General features: G+C 48.6%; 2 protein-coding genes across 2 annotated transcripts; both read left to right on the top strand.

Moving 5' to 3' along the window:
• Positions 1 to 81: 81 nt before the first annotated feature.
• On the top strand, positions 82 to 17,687 carry TOP2A (DNA topoisomerase II alpha). Its single transcript, XM_085210851.1, has 35 exons — positions 82 to 233; positions 346 to 492; positions 566 to 656; positions 925 to 988; positions 1,455 to 1,600; positions 1,845 to 1,942; positions 2,235 to 2,447; positions 2,649 to 2,822; positions 2,929 to 3,030; positions 3,395 to 3,532; positions 3,703 to 3,841; positions 4,080 to 4,237; positions 4,642 to 4,767; positions 5,201 to 5,311; positions 5,405 to 5,510; positions 5,947 to 6,056; positions 6,802 to 6,894; positions 7,334 to 7,448; positions 7,734 to 7,855; positions 8,142 to 8,290; positions 8,866 to 9,097; positions 9,216 to 9,350; positions 9,455 to 9,655; positions 10,213 to 10,408; positions 11,661 to 11,752; positions 12,254 to 12,394; positions 12,491 to 12,574; positions 13,005 to 13,214; positions 13,750 to 13,855; positions 14,157 to 14,297; positions 14,685 to 14,832; positions 14,965 to 15,026; positions 15,330 to 15,455; positions 16,009 to 16,217; positions 16,481 to 17,687. Exons 1-35 carry the CDS (start codon positions 201 to 203, stop codon positions 16,622 to 16,624), a joined length of 4,662 nt encoding a protein of 1,553 aa, XP_085066977.1. The 5' UTR covers positions 82 to 200; the 3' UTR covers positions 16,625 to 17,687.
• Positions 17,688 to 18,988: 1,301 nt separating this feature from the next.
• GJD3 (gap junction protein delta 3) lies at positions 18,989 to 20,239 on the top strand. The gene has a single exon (XM_019611346.2). The coding sequence runs from the start codon at positions 18,996 to 18,998 to the stop codon at positions 19,671 to 19,673; it is 678 nt and encodes a 225-aa protein (XP_019466891.2). The 5' UTR covers positions 18,989 to 18,995; the 3' UTR covers positions 19,674 to 20,239.
• Positions 20,240 to 20,319: the final 80 nt, after the last annotated feature.

Genomic DNA, 20,319 nt, shown 5'->3' with positions numbered 1-20,319 from the left:
GGTTTTGAAAGCACGGAGCTCCTCGCGGCTGACTAGCAGGAGGCAGGGGCGGGCTCTACGTCCCCGTCGCCCTTCAGCGATTGGCGGCTTTCAGGGGGCGACGCGCGGGGATTGGCGGAGCGTTTCGGCGGGCCCGGCGGAGGTTTGAAACGCGCGGCGCCGTTACCGGCCGCCATCGCTCCGCTCAGCGCCCCGCCGCCATGGAGCTCCCGGACTCCCCGGCGCCGCTCCGAGTGCGTGCGGGGCCGCCGCCCCCCACCCTTCCCTCCCCGCGCCTCGCTGCCCGCGCTCCCCGGGCCCCCCGTCCCTCCCCGGCCCCGCTCAGCTCCGCTCTCTCCCGCGCAGCCCCTGCACGACAATCCCCGCCTGCCCGCGGCCGATGGCGCCCAGAAGCGGCTCTCGGTGGAGCGCATCTACCAGAAGAAGTCGCAGCTGGAGCACATCCTACTGCGGCCCGACACCTACATCGGATCCGTGGAGACCGTCACGCAGGTGGGTGAAGGGCCGGGCCGGGCGCTGCCGGCGGTGCCCGGCGTGAATTGTGTCGCATCCTCCTCCTTTTCAGCAAATGTGGGTGTTCGATGAGGAGCTGGGCCTCAACTGCAGGGACGTGACCTTCGTGCCCGGCCTGTACAAGATCTTCGACGAGATCCTGGGTGAGCGCTGCCCGCAGGGAGCCCCGCGCTGCACGGCTGTGGTACAGAGCCCGCTCAAAGCCTCGATTTTCCTTTTAATGCGATTTTGTGGCGTCCTTCCTTGTACCTCGCCAAACGTCTGCCCTACACGGAGATATGTGGCAGCACCGCGTTGGGTTTTTGCATTTGTCCTGCTGAAAACCCCATGCGATTCACACCTTTTGTTACGGTTTATGTCTTTTGTCTTGCTTGAGAACACGCTCTGATAAAACTCATCTTTCCCTTCCAGTCAATGCTGCGGACAACAAGCAGAGGGATAAAAGCATGTCCTGCATCAAAGTTACAATTGACCCGTGAGTGCTGGTTCTGTGCAATGCCTTCCCCACTCAGCTGGCTCATTCCCTCCCCGCTCTCCTACATCAATCTGGGTGCTGCCGAGCTCTGTGCCCAGCCTTATTCGTGTTAAACCCACCGTGGTTCGTGGGCTGCAAAAGCCTCTTTCCTTGTGTGCTTTCTCGATCTGTTGCAGAGCACAGACTGCTGAGGTGCCACGTTGTGGTTGTTGCAATTGTGGTGACTTCATGTTTTCATTCCACCACTGAACGCATGCTTGGTGGTGGTCTATTTTATTGGTGCTCTCTGCAACTCTGAAACTGGAGGGCTTTTTGTAGACTTGCCCTCCCTCTGCTGGCTGTTGCCGCACTTGCTGAACAGAAACCTGTTCCTGATGAAATGGTGGCCTTTCCCTGGAGATCCTGTGTGTTTGTTCCAGAGCTCAGTCATCTGCAGCGTTACAAACACGCTTTTCCCCTCCTCCAGAGAGAATAACACCATCAGTGTGTGGAACAATGGGAAAGGCATTCCAGTCGTTGAACATAAAGTGGAAAAGGTCTATGTGCCAGCACTCATCTTTGGTCAGCTGCTAACATCCAGCAACTATGATGATGATGAAAAGAAAGTCACAGGTAGGGAACACTGCAGTACAAATATACCTGGGCAGCCTGATTGGTGTGCTTGTGAGCTGAAGTACCTGGTGTAATAACTGGTGTTAATTAAATATGGTTTTATAGTGGCTGCAGGGTTTGTGGGACAGTGTTTATTGTTAGTCATACTTGGTGCTGAAGTGAATGAGCTCTTGTTAGTCCAGAGTTCTCTCCGGTGGTTTTGAGCAAAGGTAACAACACAAACATGTTTTCCTCCTAAATCCAGGTGGGCGAAATGGTTATGGAGCCAAACTGTGCAACATATTCAGCACCAAATTTACTGTGGAGACTGCGTGTCGTGAATACAAAAAGTTGTTCAAGCAGGTATGAACGCTTCTCATTTCCCTGAGGTTGTACCTGAGATTTGCAAATTAGACTTGAGTTTTTCCTATATAAATCTAGGTGTCATTGGTGCAACTAGAATAAACCTGGTCAACAGCTACTGTACCAACAACTGTGATTCAGACAAATACTGAGATGAGCAGACATAATCAGAATCTAGTTTATAACCAGTGCTTTTTTCCTTAAAGTATTTAAAACTCCGAAGTCAGCTTGCTGCTGTTAGGAACTATGCTGGTTTGTTGCACTCACAACTCACAAAAACTCATCTTCTCAGACCTGGACAGACAACATGGGGAAGGCCGGTGAAATGAAGCTGAAGCATTTTGATGGAGAAGATTACACCTGTGTCACCTTCCAACCTGATCTGTCGAAATTCAAAATGACGACTCTCGACAAGGACATTGTGGCTCTGATGTCCCGAAGAGCGTATGATATTGCTGGATCCACAAAGGATGTCAAAGTTTTCCTGAATGGGAAGAGGCTGCCTGTAAGTGAGCATTTAATCAGGACGAGAACATCTGTATTTCTCATGCCGTTTAACCAGTGAGATTTTGTTGAAGCAATTTATGCCATTACACATAATAAAGTGAAAGCTTGCCGAGTGATTTTCCCTACCAGCTTTTCAGGAGGATGTGCATTAAGTATTTATAGGAGCTGTTACAAATGAGTTGTCTGCTTTCATTTGTAGGTGAAAGGATTCCGCAGCTACGTGGACCTCTATCTGAAGGACAAAGTGGATGAGACTGGAAATGCACTTAAGGTCATTCATGAGGAAGTGAATTCCAGATGGGAAGTGTGCTTGACTTTAAGTGAAAAAGGCTTCCAGCAAGTTAGCTTTGTCAACAGCATTGCCACCACAAAGGTAATTCTTTCGCTCCTACAGTCACGTTCACTTCATATTCTTCATTACTGGCACTGTTTTGTTTCACTGGAGTCACCTCGAGTTCTTTGGTCCCGTTTTCCCCTAGGGTGGCAGGCACGTTGATTACGTAGCTGACCAGATTGTGACTAAACTCATTGATGTTGTGAAAAAGAAGAACAAAAACGGAGTTGGAGTGAAACCGTTTCAGGTGCGATGTCAGAATTTCCAATTAAAGAAGCCTGAATATATTCCATTTTAATCCAACAGACCATATTCTCTTTGCTCAGGTGAAGCAGAGTGCCCTGAGTAAGGAAGCACTACGGCTCAGTAGCTGTTAGATTTTTATTTAGTAGGAGGGCTGCTGATGTCTTGACATCCCAAATCACATAACTCTCATCAGCTGTCCTAAATTCTGCCAAAAGACATCTAGGAAAGTTCCAAAAACAAACAGCAATGATTGAACTTGTTTCCCTCGCTGTGTGATCCTGACAGGTGAATCTCAGAAAGAAGACACTGCTGGTACAGGGAGTGGAGCCTGTGCAGTTCGTAATGCTCATCATATTTACCTGCAGGTGAAGAACCACATGTGGATTTTTGTGAATTCCTTGATTGAAAACCCAACCTTTGACTCTCAGACTAAAGAGAACATGACTCTGCAGGCAAAGAGCTTTGGCTCAACATGTAAACTGAGTGAGAAATTTATCAAGGGTGTAAGTATTGGTGTGTGTGGATAAACAACATGTCTGTGAAGCTGCAACTTATGCTTAGCATGGCAAATACGTTGTTTACAAAGTCGTGAATTAAAAGAAAATGTTATAACTTAAAATTAAAGCTTTTCCCACGGTTGATTTCGTTCTCTAATTTTGTTTGGGCACTGCAGGCAGTTGGCTGTGGCATTGTTGAAAGTATCCTAAACTGGGTAAAATTTAAAGCTCAGACCCAGCTGAATAAGAAGTGTTCAGCTGTGAAGCACACCAAGATTAAGGGCGTTCCTAAACTGGATGATGCCAATGATGCTGGTAAGTATTTCACATCCTTTGTAGCCAGTTTGTTCAGAAACAGATAACATTTGCTCACTAGACAAATGAAACAACCATCTTCTAAAGAAAATGACAGCTTGTGCTCATTTTGCATTGCACTATTTGCAGTGCAACCAGGCCTGTATGTTTTATGAGTCGTCTCATGCAACCTGTGGTATGCTAGCCTTGACTTCACTTCTTAATTTGAAGACTTGGGTTTTTGTTTTTTGTTTTTCAGGCAGCAAGAATTCAATAGATTGTACACTCATCCTGACCGAGGGAGACTCAGCCAAAACGCTGGCTGTCTCTGGGTTAGGAGTGGTTGGTAGAGACAAGTATGGAGTATTTCCCCTTCGTGGGAAAATGCTCAACGTCAGGGAAGCTTCTCATAAGCAGGTTAGTGGGAAGACCTTAACAGCCTGTGCTGGGAGCTGTGTGTGCTTTGTGTGTCCTGCAGTGTGTTTTTAACTGAGTCAGTACAGCTTGAGGGCTTTTGATACTGCAGCTCATAAAGGTAGGGGTCTGGTCTCACCTTCAGCTTGCCTTTCTGATTAAGCAGAATACTGAGCAAATCTTGTGCAGTGCTTTGCCTGGAGGGATAGCATTTGTGCTATGGGTTAGGAAATGTTTGAAATTACCTTGGAAAATGTAAAGATAAGACGCTGGATTAGAATTAATAAAATGCTCTAAACAGATGAGGCTCTGGAAAGGCAGAGCATAGTTAGAGGTATACACCTGATGGTTATTTTTGCTGTTGTGAGTCTGATAGAAAAGTCTGTATTCCTTGTGATCTTTTCCAGATAATGGAAAATGCTGAAATCAACAACATCATCAAGATTGTGGGTTTACAGTATAAGAAGAATTATGAAGATCGAGAATCTTTAAAGAGTCTTCGCTATGGGAAGATCATGATCATGACAGATCAGGTTAGGCTCACTGAAATTCAAAACTGGGAGGAGAAGAAGTGCTGGGATACAGAGGATAGAGGAGAATGCCACCTTTCTGCTGCTGTCGTGCCTAATTTTCTGTATTCATCTCTCTCTCATTCTATATTTCAGTGGGTCATAACGTGTTTTCAGATAGGAAGGACAGAGGGGGGGGTGACATTACCAAGTTGCTACCTACTGTTTTTTTGCAGTCTGCTGATACAAAGTCCTTCATACATTCATTCACCTCAAACGTGCCTCTTCTTCCTGTTAACTTTCAGTACTCAAAGTGTGGCCGCTTCTTTGGAACTGAAAGTTAATGGTTTCAATTAACTGGAATTTTGTGTATCCTCTTTATTAAACTAACAACTGGCACTGCCATCAGGGCCCTGGTTAAATTTATACTCTTCTCCAAAATAAAACCACAAAACAGGATCAAGATGGATCTCATATCAAAGGTTTGCTGATTAACTTCATCCATCACAACTGGCCTTCTCTTCTAAGACACAACTTCTTGGAGGAATTTATTACCCCCATCATAAAGGTAAGGGCTGAGGAGGTAGAAAGGTGAAGGAATAGGAACCTGTTGGTCCAAGTCTGCCTCACGTTTCACAATTCACACCTTCATTCATTGTAGGCCTCTAAAAACAAAGAAGAAATTGCGTTCTATAGCATTCCTGAGTTTGAAGAATGGAAAAACAGTACCCAGAACTACAACTCATGGAAAATCAAGTACTACAAAGGTTTGTAGAAAACCTAATACGGTGAAGGCAAATAAGAATGTTCATTATTAAATTCAGTTAGTCCAGCTTCTGCAGAAAGGGTTTGGAGTAGGTGGCCTCCAAAATTCACTTCCCTCCTAAGCTATTCTGGGCTGCTGCGTGCTCATAAGCAAGCTGCCAGATGCAGAACGATGGCTGGATGGTGAGGAATCTCTTCCACTTTGTAGTATTGGTCTCAGACATCTATAGAAGTTCCAGACAACAATCTAGAAGTGCAACTGCTGAGTTGTCTTCAATTCCTACACCTTCTGTGGTACCTTACATCCCATAAAATAAAAACACCTTTATGCTGTACATTTATATGACTTATTACAGAAATTAGATATAGTAATGCCTTCCTATGAAGTGCAACTTAATTTAAGCAAGAAATTAGGATTGACTGGTATTGGTTCTGCAGGTTTGGGTACCAGCACATCGAAGGAGGCTAAGGAATACTTTGCAGATATGGCTAGACATCGAATTGGCTTCAAGTACTCTGGTCCTGAAGATGATGCTGCCATCACCCTGGTAACGTACACTCGACTTAATTGCTGATTTACTACCTTTGGTATTTGGCTGCTTATTTTCTCTAAAAATGCTCTCAGAGGCCTTTGGGCTTGAGATGGTCTCTTTGTTACCAAGGCTACAGCCTCAGTTTAACCAGTAGAAGCAAATTTGTCCACAGAGCTCAGGCCAAGAGCACCCTTTCAGTGATGGCTTTTAAATATAGCTCAGAACAAACTAACCACTACAAACCAATTGACATTTTCAGACACAATAGTAAATATTCCTTCAACATTACTCTGTGTGTTCTGCTGCAGTTTTCTCTGAGCCAAACCTCTCCATTCTCCTCTAGATTTTTTTTCCTCCTGAAATGGTTCACCAGAGGATTTAAAACAGTCCTCGCTTTTGTGAACTCCACCACCCTAAGGAGACGTTGGCTCTCATCTATTCTCACCTATTAGACAGTACCAAAAACTAAGCTTTTTTTAATCCTCTGACGTATTAATTAACAAGGAAGTCTACTTCAGTTTTCTGTTATTCTGTTAAAATTTCATACAGTTAAACCTGGCTGCTGTGTCTCTTACAGACTGGTGGAAATTCAGAATGTTCAGCTCCAAGAATCTGTTACTGCACTTCTCAGGCTCCTAAGTCAGCCTGCTTTACCGTGTTCTTCTGCTGAAACTCTTCCTGTGTGCTTTCCTTTTCTTCACATTCCAGTAGGGCACACAGAGTGTCCCAGAACTGAGTTATTTCTCATTTTGCAACACAGGCCTTTAGTAAGAAGAAGGTAGAAGAGCGAAAGGAATGGCTGACTAATTTCATGGAGGATCGAAGACAGCGGAAGCTGCAAGGCCTGCCAGAGGTAAAAGGTTGATTACATGAAGGAATTTGGTTTCCTGTCTCCCTGTTCTCAGTTTCATTCTGGCAAGCTAGGGCTGTATGCAATGTAGTCATTGGGTTACAGGACAGATGTACAATGCTTTGGGATTTTGCAGATTTGCTTCTCCTTTTTGCATTGTATTAGTTATAACCTCAGTGTCAATGAGTCGATCGTTCTTTTCATTTCTAACTCTTCCAAATTACTTTATTCAAAAGGGAAATGACAACTTGAGCAGAATTAGGTGAACGTGCTTCAGGGGAAGCATCATTTTGTTTTTTCATGCTGAGAATGTCATCACTTTAACTGTGTTTACCTATAGTCTTACCAGGAGCCTCCATTTGAGTGAAACTAGCCAAGTGTGAGCTAAGAAACAGGTTAAGCCTTGCTAAAATTAAAGCACTCTTGCATTTGTTTTTCTTAGGACTATCTGTATGGGAAAGATACTAATTACCTGACATACAACGACTTCATCAACAAGGAGTTGGTCCTGTTCTCAAACTCAGATAATGAAAGATCGATCCCATCTCTGGTTGATGGTAAGTTATTTCAAGACAGTGATTCCATGTAGGGCTTTCCTGAAATGTGCCAAGGGAATGACTTGGTATGAAGTGGGAATTTGGTGATACTGGGTTAGCGTTCTAAACTCCAATTTCTACCTTCCAAGTTTTTTTAACCTTTGGCTTAAATGTCTTTCCTGCTCTCTACTTAAATCTGGTGGTGCAGAATCTTTAGGTCTCTAAGTTTCTGTTGGTCTCTAGAGAGCAGAAGCTAAGTGAAACCTTTTGTACGTTAAAAACACGAGGTCTTTTTTTTCTGTGCAGGTTTGAAGCCAGGCCAGAGGAAAGTTCTGTTCACGTGTTTCAAAAGAAACGACAAACGGGAGGTGAAGGTTGCTCAGCTGGCTGGTTCTGTAGCTGAGATGTCCTCGTACCATCATGGTGAGGTAAGAGCCCCTCCTCATTGTGCAAAATGCCTGAAAAAAAAGAGAAATATTTCAATTTCATGAGAGTGGCTGCTCTGCCTGTCTTGCCCACACCTCATGGGATGTGTTTTGTTAGGAAAGTGGAACGAGAAAAACCTGCTTTATTTATGATGGATTTGGGAGGACATCTTTTATGAGCTGAATTTATCTTCCATATCAGTTCTGTTCTTAGTGCAGGTTTTACCTTTAATGTTGTCCTTTCAGTGAAGAATTATGCTTTTTTAACTGTGAACCTTCTATCTTGCAGGCATCGCTGATGATGACCATCATAAACCTGGCTCAGAACTTTGTGGGCAGTAACAACCTCAACCTGCTGCAGCCCATCGGTCAGTTTGGCACGAGGCTGCATGGTGGGAAGGACTCTGCGAGCCCTCGATACATCTTCACAATGCTAAGGTTGGCATTGAAGTCATCTTACAGTCTTAAGTATTTTCAGCATTGCTGCAAGACTCGATTTAACAGCATTTAAAATGAAGAGTAATGTTTTCCCTTAAAGTCTCTAAAACTGCACCATTTGAATAAAAAAGATCAGCCATGATTTGTGGGACTTGGACTCTAGATCCAGATGTGTAAACTTGATTTGCTGTGCTACGTATGTGATAGGAATAGCATGGAATGCAGAAATGAGACAAAACCAATGTGGGGAGACTTCTGGGTAGGATAAAAAATGAACTTGAATTGAGAGAGTTGTGTTCTAGTATCTTAAAGCACAGTGTGGTGTCTCATTTACACAAAGTACAAACTTCTGGGGTTGCACAGTGTGACAAGTAGGGGCTGATGAGACTGCTCAAGATGCAGCTCTCGTTTGAGTGTTACTCCAGAAGCCTGGTTTTCTCACAAACACCAGACTGGTTCATATGGAAAAAAGCAAACCATGATTTATTTGTTTGATCGGACTTTGGGGGTTCTTTTTCATTGCAGGCATTGCTGTGTAATGGGAATTTGGGCTGATGTTCTCTTTTCTCTTCTAGCCCACTGGCACGGCTGCTGTTCCCACCAGTGGATGACAACGTCCTGAGGTTCCTCTATGATGACAACCAACGTGTGGAGCCGGAGTGGTACATGCCTATAATTCCCATGGTGCTGATAAACGGGGCAGAAGGGATTGGCACTGGCTGGTCCTGTAAGATCCCCAACTTTGATATCAGGGAGACTGTGAATAACATCCGTCGTCTGCTGGATGGAAACGAGCCTTTGCCAATGGTAAATAATGTATTTAAGAAATTCTCACTTGTTGGGTTATTCAGCATATACTGAAGCATATGATGCTTTTTTTGTTTTTTTTGAGTGCTTGCAATCCAGTGTTTTGTTTTCTGCTTAGCTTCCCAGCTACAAGAATTTCAAAGGCACAATAGATGAGCTTGGACCTAACCAGTATGTGATAAGTGGTGAAGTGTCCATCCTCGATTCCACGACCATTGAAATCACTGAGCTGCCTGTCAGAACATGGACACAGGTAACGAACACTGAATTTGCCCTGTAGAGTAAAAAGTGATTATGAGTGTTTACTGGCTTTTCATCTCCGTGGACCAGTGGGTCTGACTTTGATTCTTTTGTCAGACCTACAAAGAGCAAGTTCTGGAGCCGATGCTAAATGGGACTGAGAAGACCCCCTCACTGATCACAGACTATAAAGAATATCACACTGACACCACGGTGAAGTTTGTAGTGAAGATGAGCGAGGAAAAACTAGCTGAAGCTGAAGCAGTGGGGTTGCATAAGGTTTTCAAACTCCAAACAAATCTAACATGCAACTCTATGGTACGTAATAGATTTTGCTGAAGAGAGTTCTTGGTTTAACTCAGTCTCTGTGTACAGTTGCAGTTCCTGCTTCTCATGAAAATATTCCTTTTCAGCAGCTTTTTGACTTGGTTTCCTGATATTACTGGTTTTAAGTCAGCTTTCTAAATTCACCTTTAAAAGCTAACGAGGCTGACTTGGCAGTGGGTCCCACATGGGCTGGATTTGCCTGTTGGTGTCAGAGAGATCCGAAATCTCACCGTATCCTTTGGTGTGTCAAGGCCACACCTCTGAATGTCCAGATCCCGACAGTGTGTGATGTTTGATGCAAGGAACAGATCCAACAAATAGCTTTAAGATTCAAGTAACGTTAGCTCTACTATGTTATTAACTATTTAGAAGTTCTAAAATTGTCTCTGCTGCTGTGCTTGCAAGCTGAAATAATTTCTGAAACAACACTAAGGTTTAAAATCAGTTGGTTAATAAATCAACTGTAGGATCACATCTGTGCTACATCTAACTTCCAGTGGTTTTGAAAATCAGTTTTACAGTCACAGCACCCGTGTTCTTTTATCTAGGTTCTTTTTGACCATGTTGGCTTTCTCAAGAAGTACGAGTCTCCCCAGGATATCCTTAAAGAGTTCTTTGAACTCAGGCTCCGCTACTACAGTTTGAGGAAAGAATGGCTTATTGGGATGCTGGGAGCTGAGTCTGCAAAGCTGAGCAACCAGGCTCGATTCATCCTGGAGAAAATAGATGGCAAAATTGTGATTGGTACGTGCTGCTCTTGGCTCTTTGGCTCTTGAAACTAGGAGAACTGGGTGCTCTCTTGAGCTCTGTCAGCACCCTCTCAGCCCCAGTCTGGCTTTTCACAAAACACACCGGAGCTTATCTTTCTGTTCTCGTAACATATAAGAGGAAAATGCTTCGTAGAACATCCTTCCTCTATAGGGCTCTGCACGTATAAATTAAACCAGAACTCTTACAGCTTTCCCATAGTGCGTTTGACACTGCTTGAAAAGTATACCTGCATAAAGGTGTACCTGTAAAAGTGTACGGTGGGGGGCTGGAAAGAGTTTCCAGTTTGTTTGGGCTTTCTGTTCAAACGAATTCTTAGGAGCCTGTATCTTTCCTGCGTTATCTTTGTGAAACTGCAAAATATTCCAAACCGTGTTCTCAGTGAAGTGGAGTTTCAAAGTTAGAAGACAGCCAAGCTCACAGCATCTGAGCATCATGAGCTGGAAAAAGAAACAGATCTTTGTTTACAGCATTTGGACTTCTCAGTCAGCTCCAGCTCAGTCTACAAGGCAGTCTGTCTTTCACTTGCGTGTATGGAGAGCGCAGCTGGACGAAGGGTCATGAGATGCTCTGTGGTTTGTGTCTGAAGGCTGCCCAGTGATCCTGCAGTCTGTGTCTGTTTGACTCAAGAATGCATTTCCTTGGGTTGTTGCAATAAGCAGTTCCAAGGCTGGCAGAGCTGGTTTCATTTGTATTTGTGTCTCGTGGATGATTGCTTCTGCGACATTAAAAAGAAAAAAAATCCAGCTGAAGCATTTCCATTGGTTGAGACATTTATAGAATAAATTTCCCAAGTGATGCCTGATGAGGCTCATGCTATACTGAAGCCTTGAAGTCACATCAGGGCTTTTTCCTCCACCTGCCTATTATCATAAAACCATTCTGATACCATCACGCTTCCTCCCCCCCCACCAAATTCAGACTCTATTTAGGGCAGGGGAAATGCATGTATGGAAATGAAGGAGCAAATGTTTAAAGTGCTCCAGCAGGTGTTCCTGACAGGCCTGGGAGAAATGCTGAGCTAACAGATCACCTCCTAAATAGCAATTTTTGGGTGTTATTTTAAGATCTGCCACGTGTCCCAGCTCCAATTAGGAAAGGCTGTTTTAGAGCCATATAGGATGCTGAACTGTTTTAACCACTGGAGTCAAAATGTAAAGGTCATTTGTCTTTCCTAACAGGGGCTGCAGTGGTCACTAACTGGCAATTCTGAAATGTCTGTTTACAGAAAACAAGCCCAAGAAAGAACTGATTCAGGTTCTTATCCAAAGAGGATATGAATCGGATCCAGTGAAGGCCTGGAAGGAATTGCAAAACAAGGTAATACTTCAGTCATCCATTCATTATCAGTTCATAGGAAGAAGCACAAGTTGCTTTGCCATTTGGAGAATTCAAGAGCTTGTGTCTGATAGGGGAAAGTGAGACAAAAAACCGTTTAGTTTGTCGTTCAGAAGGCACTGACACAGAGAGTGACACTGATCCAGCAGTGGCAAAGTCCTACTGCTTCCATTTCCAGTGCTTTTTAAGGGTTCTGCTCTTCCAGTGTGACACAGTTGTTGTAAAAGGGCAGCGAGGAAGATGACAGGTGTTAAGCAGCCTGAGGAAAACTTGCTCTCTCAAGACAGGTCAAACAGAGCAGAGCAAAAGAGCTTTGAAGAATTCTTTGGACTCCTCTGTGTGGTAGCAGCTTTCAGGCCATAACTCCTTCTCTGCCCATTTCTGAATTGTGCTTTACAGCTCCAGGGCACTGTAAGCACATGGCAGCCCTGTCATTGTGTGTGGCTGTATTTGCAGACAGTGTTTGATTAAATTCTCATTCAGGAGGAAGAAGAAGAAGGAGATGAGAGTGACAAAGAATCAGCTGCAGCTACTGGGCCAGATTTCAACTATCTTCTGAACATGCCCCTTTGGTACCTGACTAAGGAGAAGAAGGATGAGCTCTGCAAGCAGAGAGATAACAAAGTATGCTCCTTATTTTTCTCATAAAAGCATTACGTTTTTCTGTGTTGGGTTAAACTGTGTGGCTCACTCGTGATTCTCACCTGTGATTCACTTTAGGAAAAGGAGCTGGAAGACTTGAAGTGCAAGAGCCCCTCTGACCTGTGGAAAGAAGATCTTGCTGCCTTTGTTGAAGAGCTTGATGTATGTCAGTGGTTCTGTGCAGATGACTGACTCCCTTGTGGCCTTATCCAGCTGTTAATTGAATTCTTTGCCATAACAGGAAACTACAAATGGAAATTTGTATGTCTTGCATTAAGTTCACTCCAGTAGGGGAATTAAAGCTTTCCCTGCCTTCCTAGGATAGGGTAGGAATACCTGCTGTGGGGCAGGCACTCAAACCACCAAGGAGGCTGTGGGAAGGAAGTCAGTGATCCATGAGGAGGAGTTCTAAGTGAGCCTGAGAGGAAAGCAGAAAAAATAGCAGAGAGGGAAGCTTCCTTGAAGCTGATGATAGGAATTCTATCAGTGAGCTCAGAGGGTTTTCCTGCACAGGCTGTGATGGTGGGGTTTTTTCCAGCAGGACACTGGTTCTTATTCTCACGGCTGTGTCACTTCATGTTCAATTCTGCAGGCAGTAGAAGCCAAGCAAATGCAGGATGAAATGGCAGGGATAACTGGCAAACCTTTAAAGGCAAAAGGAGGGAAACAAGGAGGGAAGCAGAAGGTGACAAAGGCACAGCTGACAGAAGTGATGCCTTCACCTCATGGCATAAGGGTTGTTCCTCAGATCACTGCAGAAATGAAGGCGGAGGCAGAAAAGAGAACTAAAAGGAAGATAAAGGTAAGAAATATCCAGATGCTCCAAACACTTCTATTGCATCCTCTCCAATTCAGACAGTCCTGTAGAAACACGTTTTTGTTAGCTGAACTGAGCTGTGCCATTCAGCTTTCTGCAGCCTGGAAAACAGAAATACCCCTACACCTGTGCTGGCCTGTAATCAGGTGCTGCTCCTTTCCTGCACACAACTCCATCTCACAGCTTTTCCAGTTACATTTGCGCTGTTGATTTAACCCACCCTGTTGGAGTTGTGCATCCTCAACACGCCCTGGGGCCATGCCATCAGCACACACAGGCAGTCCCAAAGCACATCAGGTGTGGGCACAAAGTTCCTGTTTTTGTTGTGTTGGATTCTGCACTGTCAGTCACCTGACCTGGGAATACTTGCCTGATTTGCTCAGTTTCAGACGGTCTGTGTCACAAACTCAGACCTTTTACATTGCCAACTTCTGTGTGTATAAACCAAACTTCTTTCTGTGCCTCTTCCAGTTGTGAGTTAATTTCCTATCTATTTGACAATATCTGCTTTTATCTTCAGAGTGAAAAAAATGATTCTGATGAGAAACAAGAAGGAAACTCATCTGGGGATAAGGAGCCCTCAAGCCTTAAGGAACGATTAGCACAGAAGCGTAAAGCCGAGCAAGGTAACCATGTGTGCGTGATTCCATCATGGAAAGTGAGGGGAAGGGCGGCTGGCTTGGTTATCTGCCTCTTCCCAACGTGCTGAGTGACATCTAGGATTGGTATGTTTGGAAAAAATAGGCGAGGGAGATATGATATGAAGAGATCCTGGCTGACAGCCAAGCTGGTGGCATGGTCACTGTTTCCCTTGGACACTTAAGCCAGAATCCTCTCAATTCAGCGATGCATTTCTAAGCCGAGCTCCAGCTAAGCCCGGTGCACGCGTGGATGTTGGGGTCCATCCCTCCTCCCGATGTTTTTCAGGCACCAAGAGGCAGACCACTCTCCCATTTAAACCAATAAAGAAAATGAAGCGCAACCCTTGGTCTGACTCAGAGTCTGACTCAGAGTCGGATGATTTCGAAGTGCCTTCTAAAAGAGAGCGAGTGGTTCGCCAGGCAGCAGGTGAGTGCTGGCACGGGGGGAGAAGTGGAACAGAGCTGTTCAGAGAGATCCCAGAGTCAGCCAGAAAGCAGTTGTAAAGGCTTATTTATCTTACTTTATGTAGCAATTAAATATTTCTAATCTTTGAGTAGAATTTCACAACAATCTTTCAAGGGAAAGCAGAGAAGAAATTATTGTTTCATATTAGGCAGCTTTCTTAGCAAATCAAATGTGTTCTTGCCAAGTGAGCCCAGAATACGCCAGCAACTTGCAGTCTTCTCAGTGTCTTCCTCGGTATCTGCTTGGTTTTGAGTCTTTTTAAATTAATAGCTACATCTAAAACACTGGAAAGGGAGTTGAGCTGCTTAATACCGAGTGTGTAAAATGTTATCTGTGTTATTTCGTCAGCCAAAATCAAACCCATGGTCAATTCAGACTCGGATGCAGATCTTAACAGCTCAGATGAGGAGTCTGAGTATCAGGGGAACAGTGAAAGCAACAGTGACTCAGATACAAACTGGAAAAAGAAACCTCCCAAGCCCAAAGCTGCCCCAAAGTGAGTATTTCTTCATGCAGGCACTGGAGATGAGCTGTGCTCACACTGCTGACATTATTTACTAATAGTTCTTCTTACATACACCTGTGTAGTGTGCCATCAGTTACAGAAATAACGGGTTCTGTGTTCTAGGGAAACCACAGAGAAAAAAGCTAAAGCTCCCAAGGAAAAGCCGCTGCCAGATGCTGTCCCTGGTGAGTCCAGGTCCTTCTAAACCTCGTCCACTTTCCTATGCCAGTGCAGCTCACTGGATGCTGATCTCTGTGTAATGCCAACAAGGGCAGATATCAGAGTCACACCACGCAAAGAAACTGATGCTGGAGTGCAAGCTGGTGTTGCTGCCCAGGATTTTGCCTGCTTCAGCTTCTCTTTGTGTTTATTCCATTTTTTGATAGCTGTCATAAAGTTGAACACAATTATTTCCTTCTGCTCTGATGTTTACAGCCAGGGTAGATCAGTTAGCTGTTTCAGACCTGCTTCCTCCTTTCTCTGTTCAGTTCGAGCCCAAGATGTTGCTACTGAAAGTGTGAGTCAGGATCCTGCAGCTCCTCCTGTCTCCGTGCCTCGCAGTCAGGCCGTGCCTAAGAAGCCTGCAGCAGCTAAGAAGGGCAGCACTGCCAAGGGTAAGGCAAAGCTCGGGCTCTGAGCTCTGCAGCCATTGAAAAGGTAATTCTGAGGTAGCAGTTACTCCTGTGGGAAACGAGTGAGTGGTTTTGTCAGGCATTTGGAGTTTAATTCCATGAGAGATGTGCATTCAGGTGTTGTCATTCAGAAGTGGTTTGCTCATTTCAACTCGGTTTGGAGACGTGCTGTTAGAAAATGTCAAAATACAGGCGAGGAACCTCAGTAACTGCTCGGGATGAGGTGGAAATACGTTCCTTGCCTGTGCAAGGTGTAAGATTGGTTACACGGCTTTGAGACTTCAGAACTTCTCCGTTGGAAATGGTCTGTAAGTGGCTCTGGGTGCGTTTAAATTTGATCCACTCGGTCCTCCAGGCAGATGAATCCTTGCTGTTCAGAGCTGCTCTCTTTCTAGAGAGCGGTGCTTCCCGATGGGATGAGCTGTGTGCCCACCTGGCGGGCAGCAGCTGTGCTGGAAGTGAGACCTGTGAGTGCGATGAAAAGCAGCAAATTATTATATTACATGAAAAGCTCAAACACAGCGTTGTGTTTCAGATAACCAGCCGTCCATCGTGGATATTCTCACCAAGAAGGCAGCACCAAAACCCCAAGGGGCAGCGCTGAGGGAGGAGCTCCCACCTTCCAAAGCCGCAGCCAAGAAGCCCGGTGCCCCCAGGGGGCGGAAGGCCGCCAAAAGGCTGTCGAGTTCTTCTGATTCAGACTCAGATTTCGGCTCAAAGCCTTCCAAATCCATTGCAGTAAAGGTTTGTGCACTGCCACTCGTTTGTGCTGAGGGGGCACCGGGGTGCAGTGTGTTATTCTGGAGGAAGAGTGGGCTGGAGAAGCAGAAGCTCATCTCGTCTCTGTGATGGGGGGAGCTGGGTGAGAAGGGCACGCCGTGCCTGGCTGCGTGTCCTGGGCTGCTGGATTGGCCTCGTCAGTCCGAGGAGCAGCCCTGCCTGACAGCAGTGCGTGCTGTGCTCTGTGCTCAGGTGTGTGAGTCACTTCTCGGCTTCTTTCTCTCCAGAAACGCAAGCGGGACGTCGATGACAGCTACGGCATGGACCTGACTGCAGACAGAGCTGCAGCAGCTGCGCCCCGCAGCCGGCCTGGGCGCCTCAAAAAGCCCGTCCAGTACCTGGAGTCCTCTGATGAGGATGATATGTTCTGAGTTTTTATGAAGTTTTAAACAGTTGGGTTACGGACTAGCAGTGAGCAGAGCTCATGACAAACTTCAGCCAAGGAACTTCTCAGACTAGGAGTCTTTGCTAATTTAACCTCAAAAGTCTTGGATACAAGTGAATACAGAATATTCTTCTAGCTTTAGGATAATTCAGACTTGTTTGTAAACAGGAGCACACACCTGCTGCCCTTTCTCCCAGCTAGTGCTGACCTGTTTCCCTTCTCCCTGTCAGCCAGCTGGAGGTCCTGGTAAGTCTTCTGACTCATTACAGTCATTTTAATTGCAAGACATATTTGTGTATCTCAAGTTCTATAAGTTATATAGATGTTCCCCTTTTTAGATACCTTTAAAATAATAAAATATTTTAGCTTTTCACTCCACAACCAGAGACTTGACATGTGCCCCAGTAGCTCCATTTCTGCCATGCTGACTTTTAGCCTTTGGCTTTTTAAATCCAGCTTTGGTAATGGAGGTCTGTGCAGGCTTGTCTCCACGCTCTGCTGTGGTGGCAGTTTTATCTCCTGACCAGCTGCCAAGAAGCCCAGAGCTCATCCTGGGCCAAGGGCTGCTGCTGCTGTGGAGGGAGCCCAGCATGGCTGGGCAGGCAAGCGTTCCTCACCGAGTCTGTGTGCCGTCCAAAGGGAAGCAGGCTGTTATTCCCACGCACACGCTGGAAAGCAGCAGGTCCCCGTGCTGGGCTTCTCTGCTGCCACTCAGCGCAGGGAAAGTTGTGCAGAGCAGCTCTGAGCAGCGTGGAGCTTCTCGTGCCAGTCTGTACCTGAGGACAGCGCTTCCTTCCCCTCCGCTCCGTGCTGTGGGACCTCAGCACAGCTCCTGTTTTGTGTTCCTCAGCAAAAGCAGGGGAGGGTTGGCTTCCTCTTCCCCTCAGCGGTACTTTACTGGAGTGGGGCTAGTTGTGCTTTGCTTCTCTGAGGGGCTGAGGGATATTTCTTAACTGTCTGTAAATATTTTGTGTTTTTCTAGTCGTAATTGTCACTAAACTGTTCTCTGTCCTTTTAAATATTTACATAATAAAAGTTTTTCTACTCGAGCTTTGTTCAACAAAAAGCACTTGTCCATTCCTGTCCCCCCCTTTCACCCGTGCTGGCTCACCAGAGCCCTGCCTTCTCTCTTCCCCCTCCTCAGGCGTATTCTAAAGGTACGTCAAACTCTACAGCAACTGCATCCCACTTCCCAGCTCCTTCATTGAGCTGCAGCTGAGCTGAGCTGCTTTGTGCGCTGCGTGCTGGGTTGTACGTGGAGCTGTGTGCGGCTCCGTCCGCCCAAGGATGGACGGGAGATGCAGCGGCAGCCCCGCAGCCCGGCCCTGCTCTGCTGGGGCTCCTCCTGCAACCCGCCTGCAGCAGCGCAGCCACCCGGAGCGCCGCGCATCGCTTCTGTTCCCCCCGGGGCTTCTGCCGCAGCTGCTGCCCGGCGCCGCTGGGAGCCCCGCAGCCGGACCTCCTCGGCCCGCAGCGCACCGGGGGAAGCCGCTCCTTCCCGGCCCCTCAACCCGTCGCCGGGCGTTGCAAAGCCTCCCTCCGCCGCCGTGCCGAGGCCTTCGAGCGAAAAACGGGAGCGCCGTACGGCGGGGAAGGGCCGCCCGCCCTCAGCCCCGTGTGCCGCGGTTCCCGGACGGACGGCGGGGCTCCCGAGGGCGATGGGCGCAGCGCACACACGAGGCACCGCCAGCCGCGCTGCCCGACGCCGCACGCGGGATGCGGGCGCTGCGGGAGCACCCCGCCCTGCCCGGCATCCCGGCGCCGTCGGTGCCGCCGAGGTGCTGCGCTGGAACGCAGCCGTCACGTTTTCCACCGCCGGGCTCTGGAGAGCGGCTCTGGCGCGTCCCCGCCGACGGCAGCGTTATTGCGGCTCCCGCGGTGCGAGTTTGGGGCCGCTCCGCTCACCCCGACGTCACCCCGACGTTCACCGAGCGCTGCGCGCACGGAGCGCCGCCGTGCAATGCGGGGACCCCCCGGCCCCGCTCCGTTCCCCGCCCCGTCCGGGGCTGTAAGGCTGCCTCTCCGCCCCACGCGCGATGCGCTCCGCCCGCCCCCCCGGCGCCCCTCGGCCGCTGCCTCTAAAAGGGCTCCGGGCGGCAGCGGGGCCGTCATCCCGACACGGGGCGGAGAGCGGACGGCGTCGGACCGGAGCTCCCTCGCAGGTACCGGGATGGGGGGCGGGGACGGGACCGGCGGTGCCGCGGAGCCGTCGCTGCCGTGCCGGAGCCGGACCTCTCGGGGCCGTTCGTCGGGGTGAATTTTTGTAGAGGCGGCTTTCGGCTCCTCGGACCGCGGGGACGTTCGGTGCCTTCGGGACCCCGGGCACAGCGTCCCCAGCGCCGCCCCCTCCCGCAGCGATGGGCGAGTGGGGCTTCCTGAGCTCGCTGCTGGACGCCGTGCAGGAGCACTCGCCCATGGTGGGCCGCTGCTGGCTGCTGGTGATGCTGCTCTTCCGCGTGCTGGTGCTCGCCACGGTGGGCAGCGACGTCTTCGAGGACGAGCAGGAGGAGTTCGCGTGCAACACGCGGCAGCCGGGCTGCAAACCGGTGTGTTACGACGCGGCCTTTCCGCTCTCGCATTACCGCTTCCTGGTTTTCCACGTGCTCGCGCTCTCGGCGCCCGCCGCGCTCTTCCTCATCTTCGCCGTGCACCAAACGGCCAAAGCGGGGCTCCCAGCGGGGCGGCGCGCCCGACGGCTGCGGCGGTTCTACGCGGGCAGCGTCGCGCTCCGCAGCGCGGCCGAGGTGTTGTTCCTGCTGGGGCAGCCGCTGCTCTACGGCTTCCGAGTGCCGCCGCTCTTCGTCTGCCGCCGCCGGCCGTGCCCGCACCGCGTCGACTGCTTCGTGTCCCGCCCCACCGAGAAGACCGTCTTCATCCGCTTCTACTTCGCCGTCGGCTTGGCGTCGGCGCTGCTCAGCCTGGCGGAGCTCGGCCACCTCCTGCGCAAGAGCCGAGCGGCCCCCGAGCGACTCCCCACCCGCGGGGGGGCGGTTCCGCAGCTGCGCCCCCCACTGCGAGCCGCCCTGGATGTGTGAAACGCGGCTGCCGTCGCTGCGATGAGTTGCGGCTGCGCTCAGCCTGGGGGGGTCACAGGTCTGCATTGGTGTCAGGAAGCAGCCGTGCCCTGCTGCCCCCCCACCCCCCTCCCCACCCGGTTCCTGTTGTGGGGCAGCGGATGGGCCTCACCCTGCAGCTGCTGGAAAGAAAACGGGAGAGAGAGGAAAACAAAGCAGTGCTGACCACACGTGTCACGAGCGCCCTGGGGCTCTGCAGGCACCGCACCCGACTGTACTCTGCCCATCCCTGCCTTGTAGGATGCATGGGGGCAATGGGACCCCGCAGTGGGGCTCAGCATGTGCCCCCTTAGCCCCCCCAGTGCCCCACAGCAAGAACGAGCCGGGCGTAGAATAAATAAACTTTATTCTGGAGCCGTTCCCCCTCCCGTCCCCACGTCCTCCCCGTGCGGCCGCGCCGGGCCCCGCAGCCCCCGCCCCACCTGGGGGGGGCCCAGGATAGGGGCCCGCCCGCCCCCCCCGCCTCTAAAACCACTAAAATCTCAACAACAACAACAAAAAAAAATAAGTCATAATAATAAATCGTGTGCCCCCCCACCCCCCTCCCCGCCCCCGGCAGCGCCCGCCGTGCCCCCTCCACCTGCACAGCCTAAAAACCCCTCCAAAC

Source organism: Meleagris gallopavo, chromosome 29 (assembly GCF_905368555.1).
Source record: "Meleagris gallopavo chromosome 29, MGAL_WU_HG_1.1, whole genome shotgun sequence".
Lineage (NCBI taxonomy): Eukaryota > Metazoa > Chordata > Aves > Galliformes > Phasianidae > Meleagris > Meleagris gallopavo.
This window is presented reverse-complemented; position numbering and strand designations above follow the sequence as displayed.

Coding starts and splice junctions, on each gene's coding strand:
- GJD3 (XM_019611346.2), top strand. CDS start 18,996: ATGGGCGAGTGGGGCTTCCTGAGCTCGCTGCTGGACGCCGTGCAGGAG.
- TOP2A (XM_085210851.1), top strand. CDS start 201: ATGGAGCTCCCGGACTCCCCGGCGCCGCTCCGA. Junction 4,238..4,641: donor GGGAAGCTTCTCATAAGCAG/GTTAGTGGGAAG, acceptor GATCTTTTCCAG/ATAATGGAAAATGCTGAAAT. Junction 16,218..16,480: donor CCAAATCCATTGCAGTAAAG/GTTTGTGCACTG, acceptor CTTTCTCTCCAG/AAACGCAAGCGGGACGTCGA.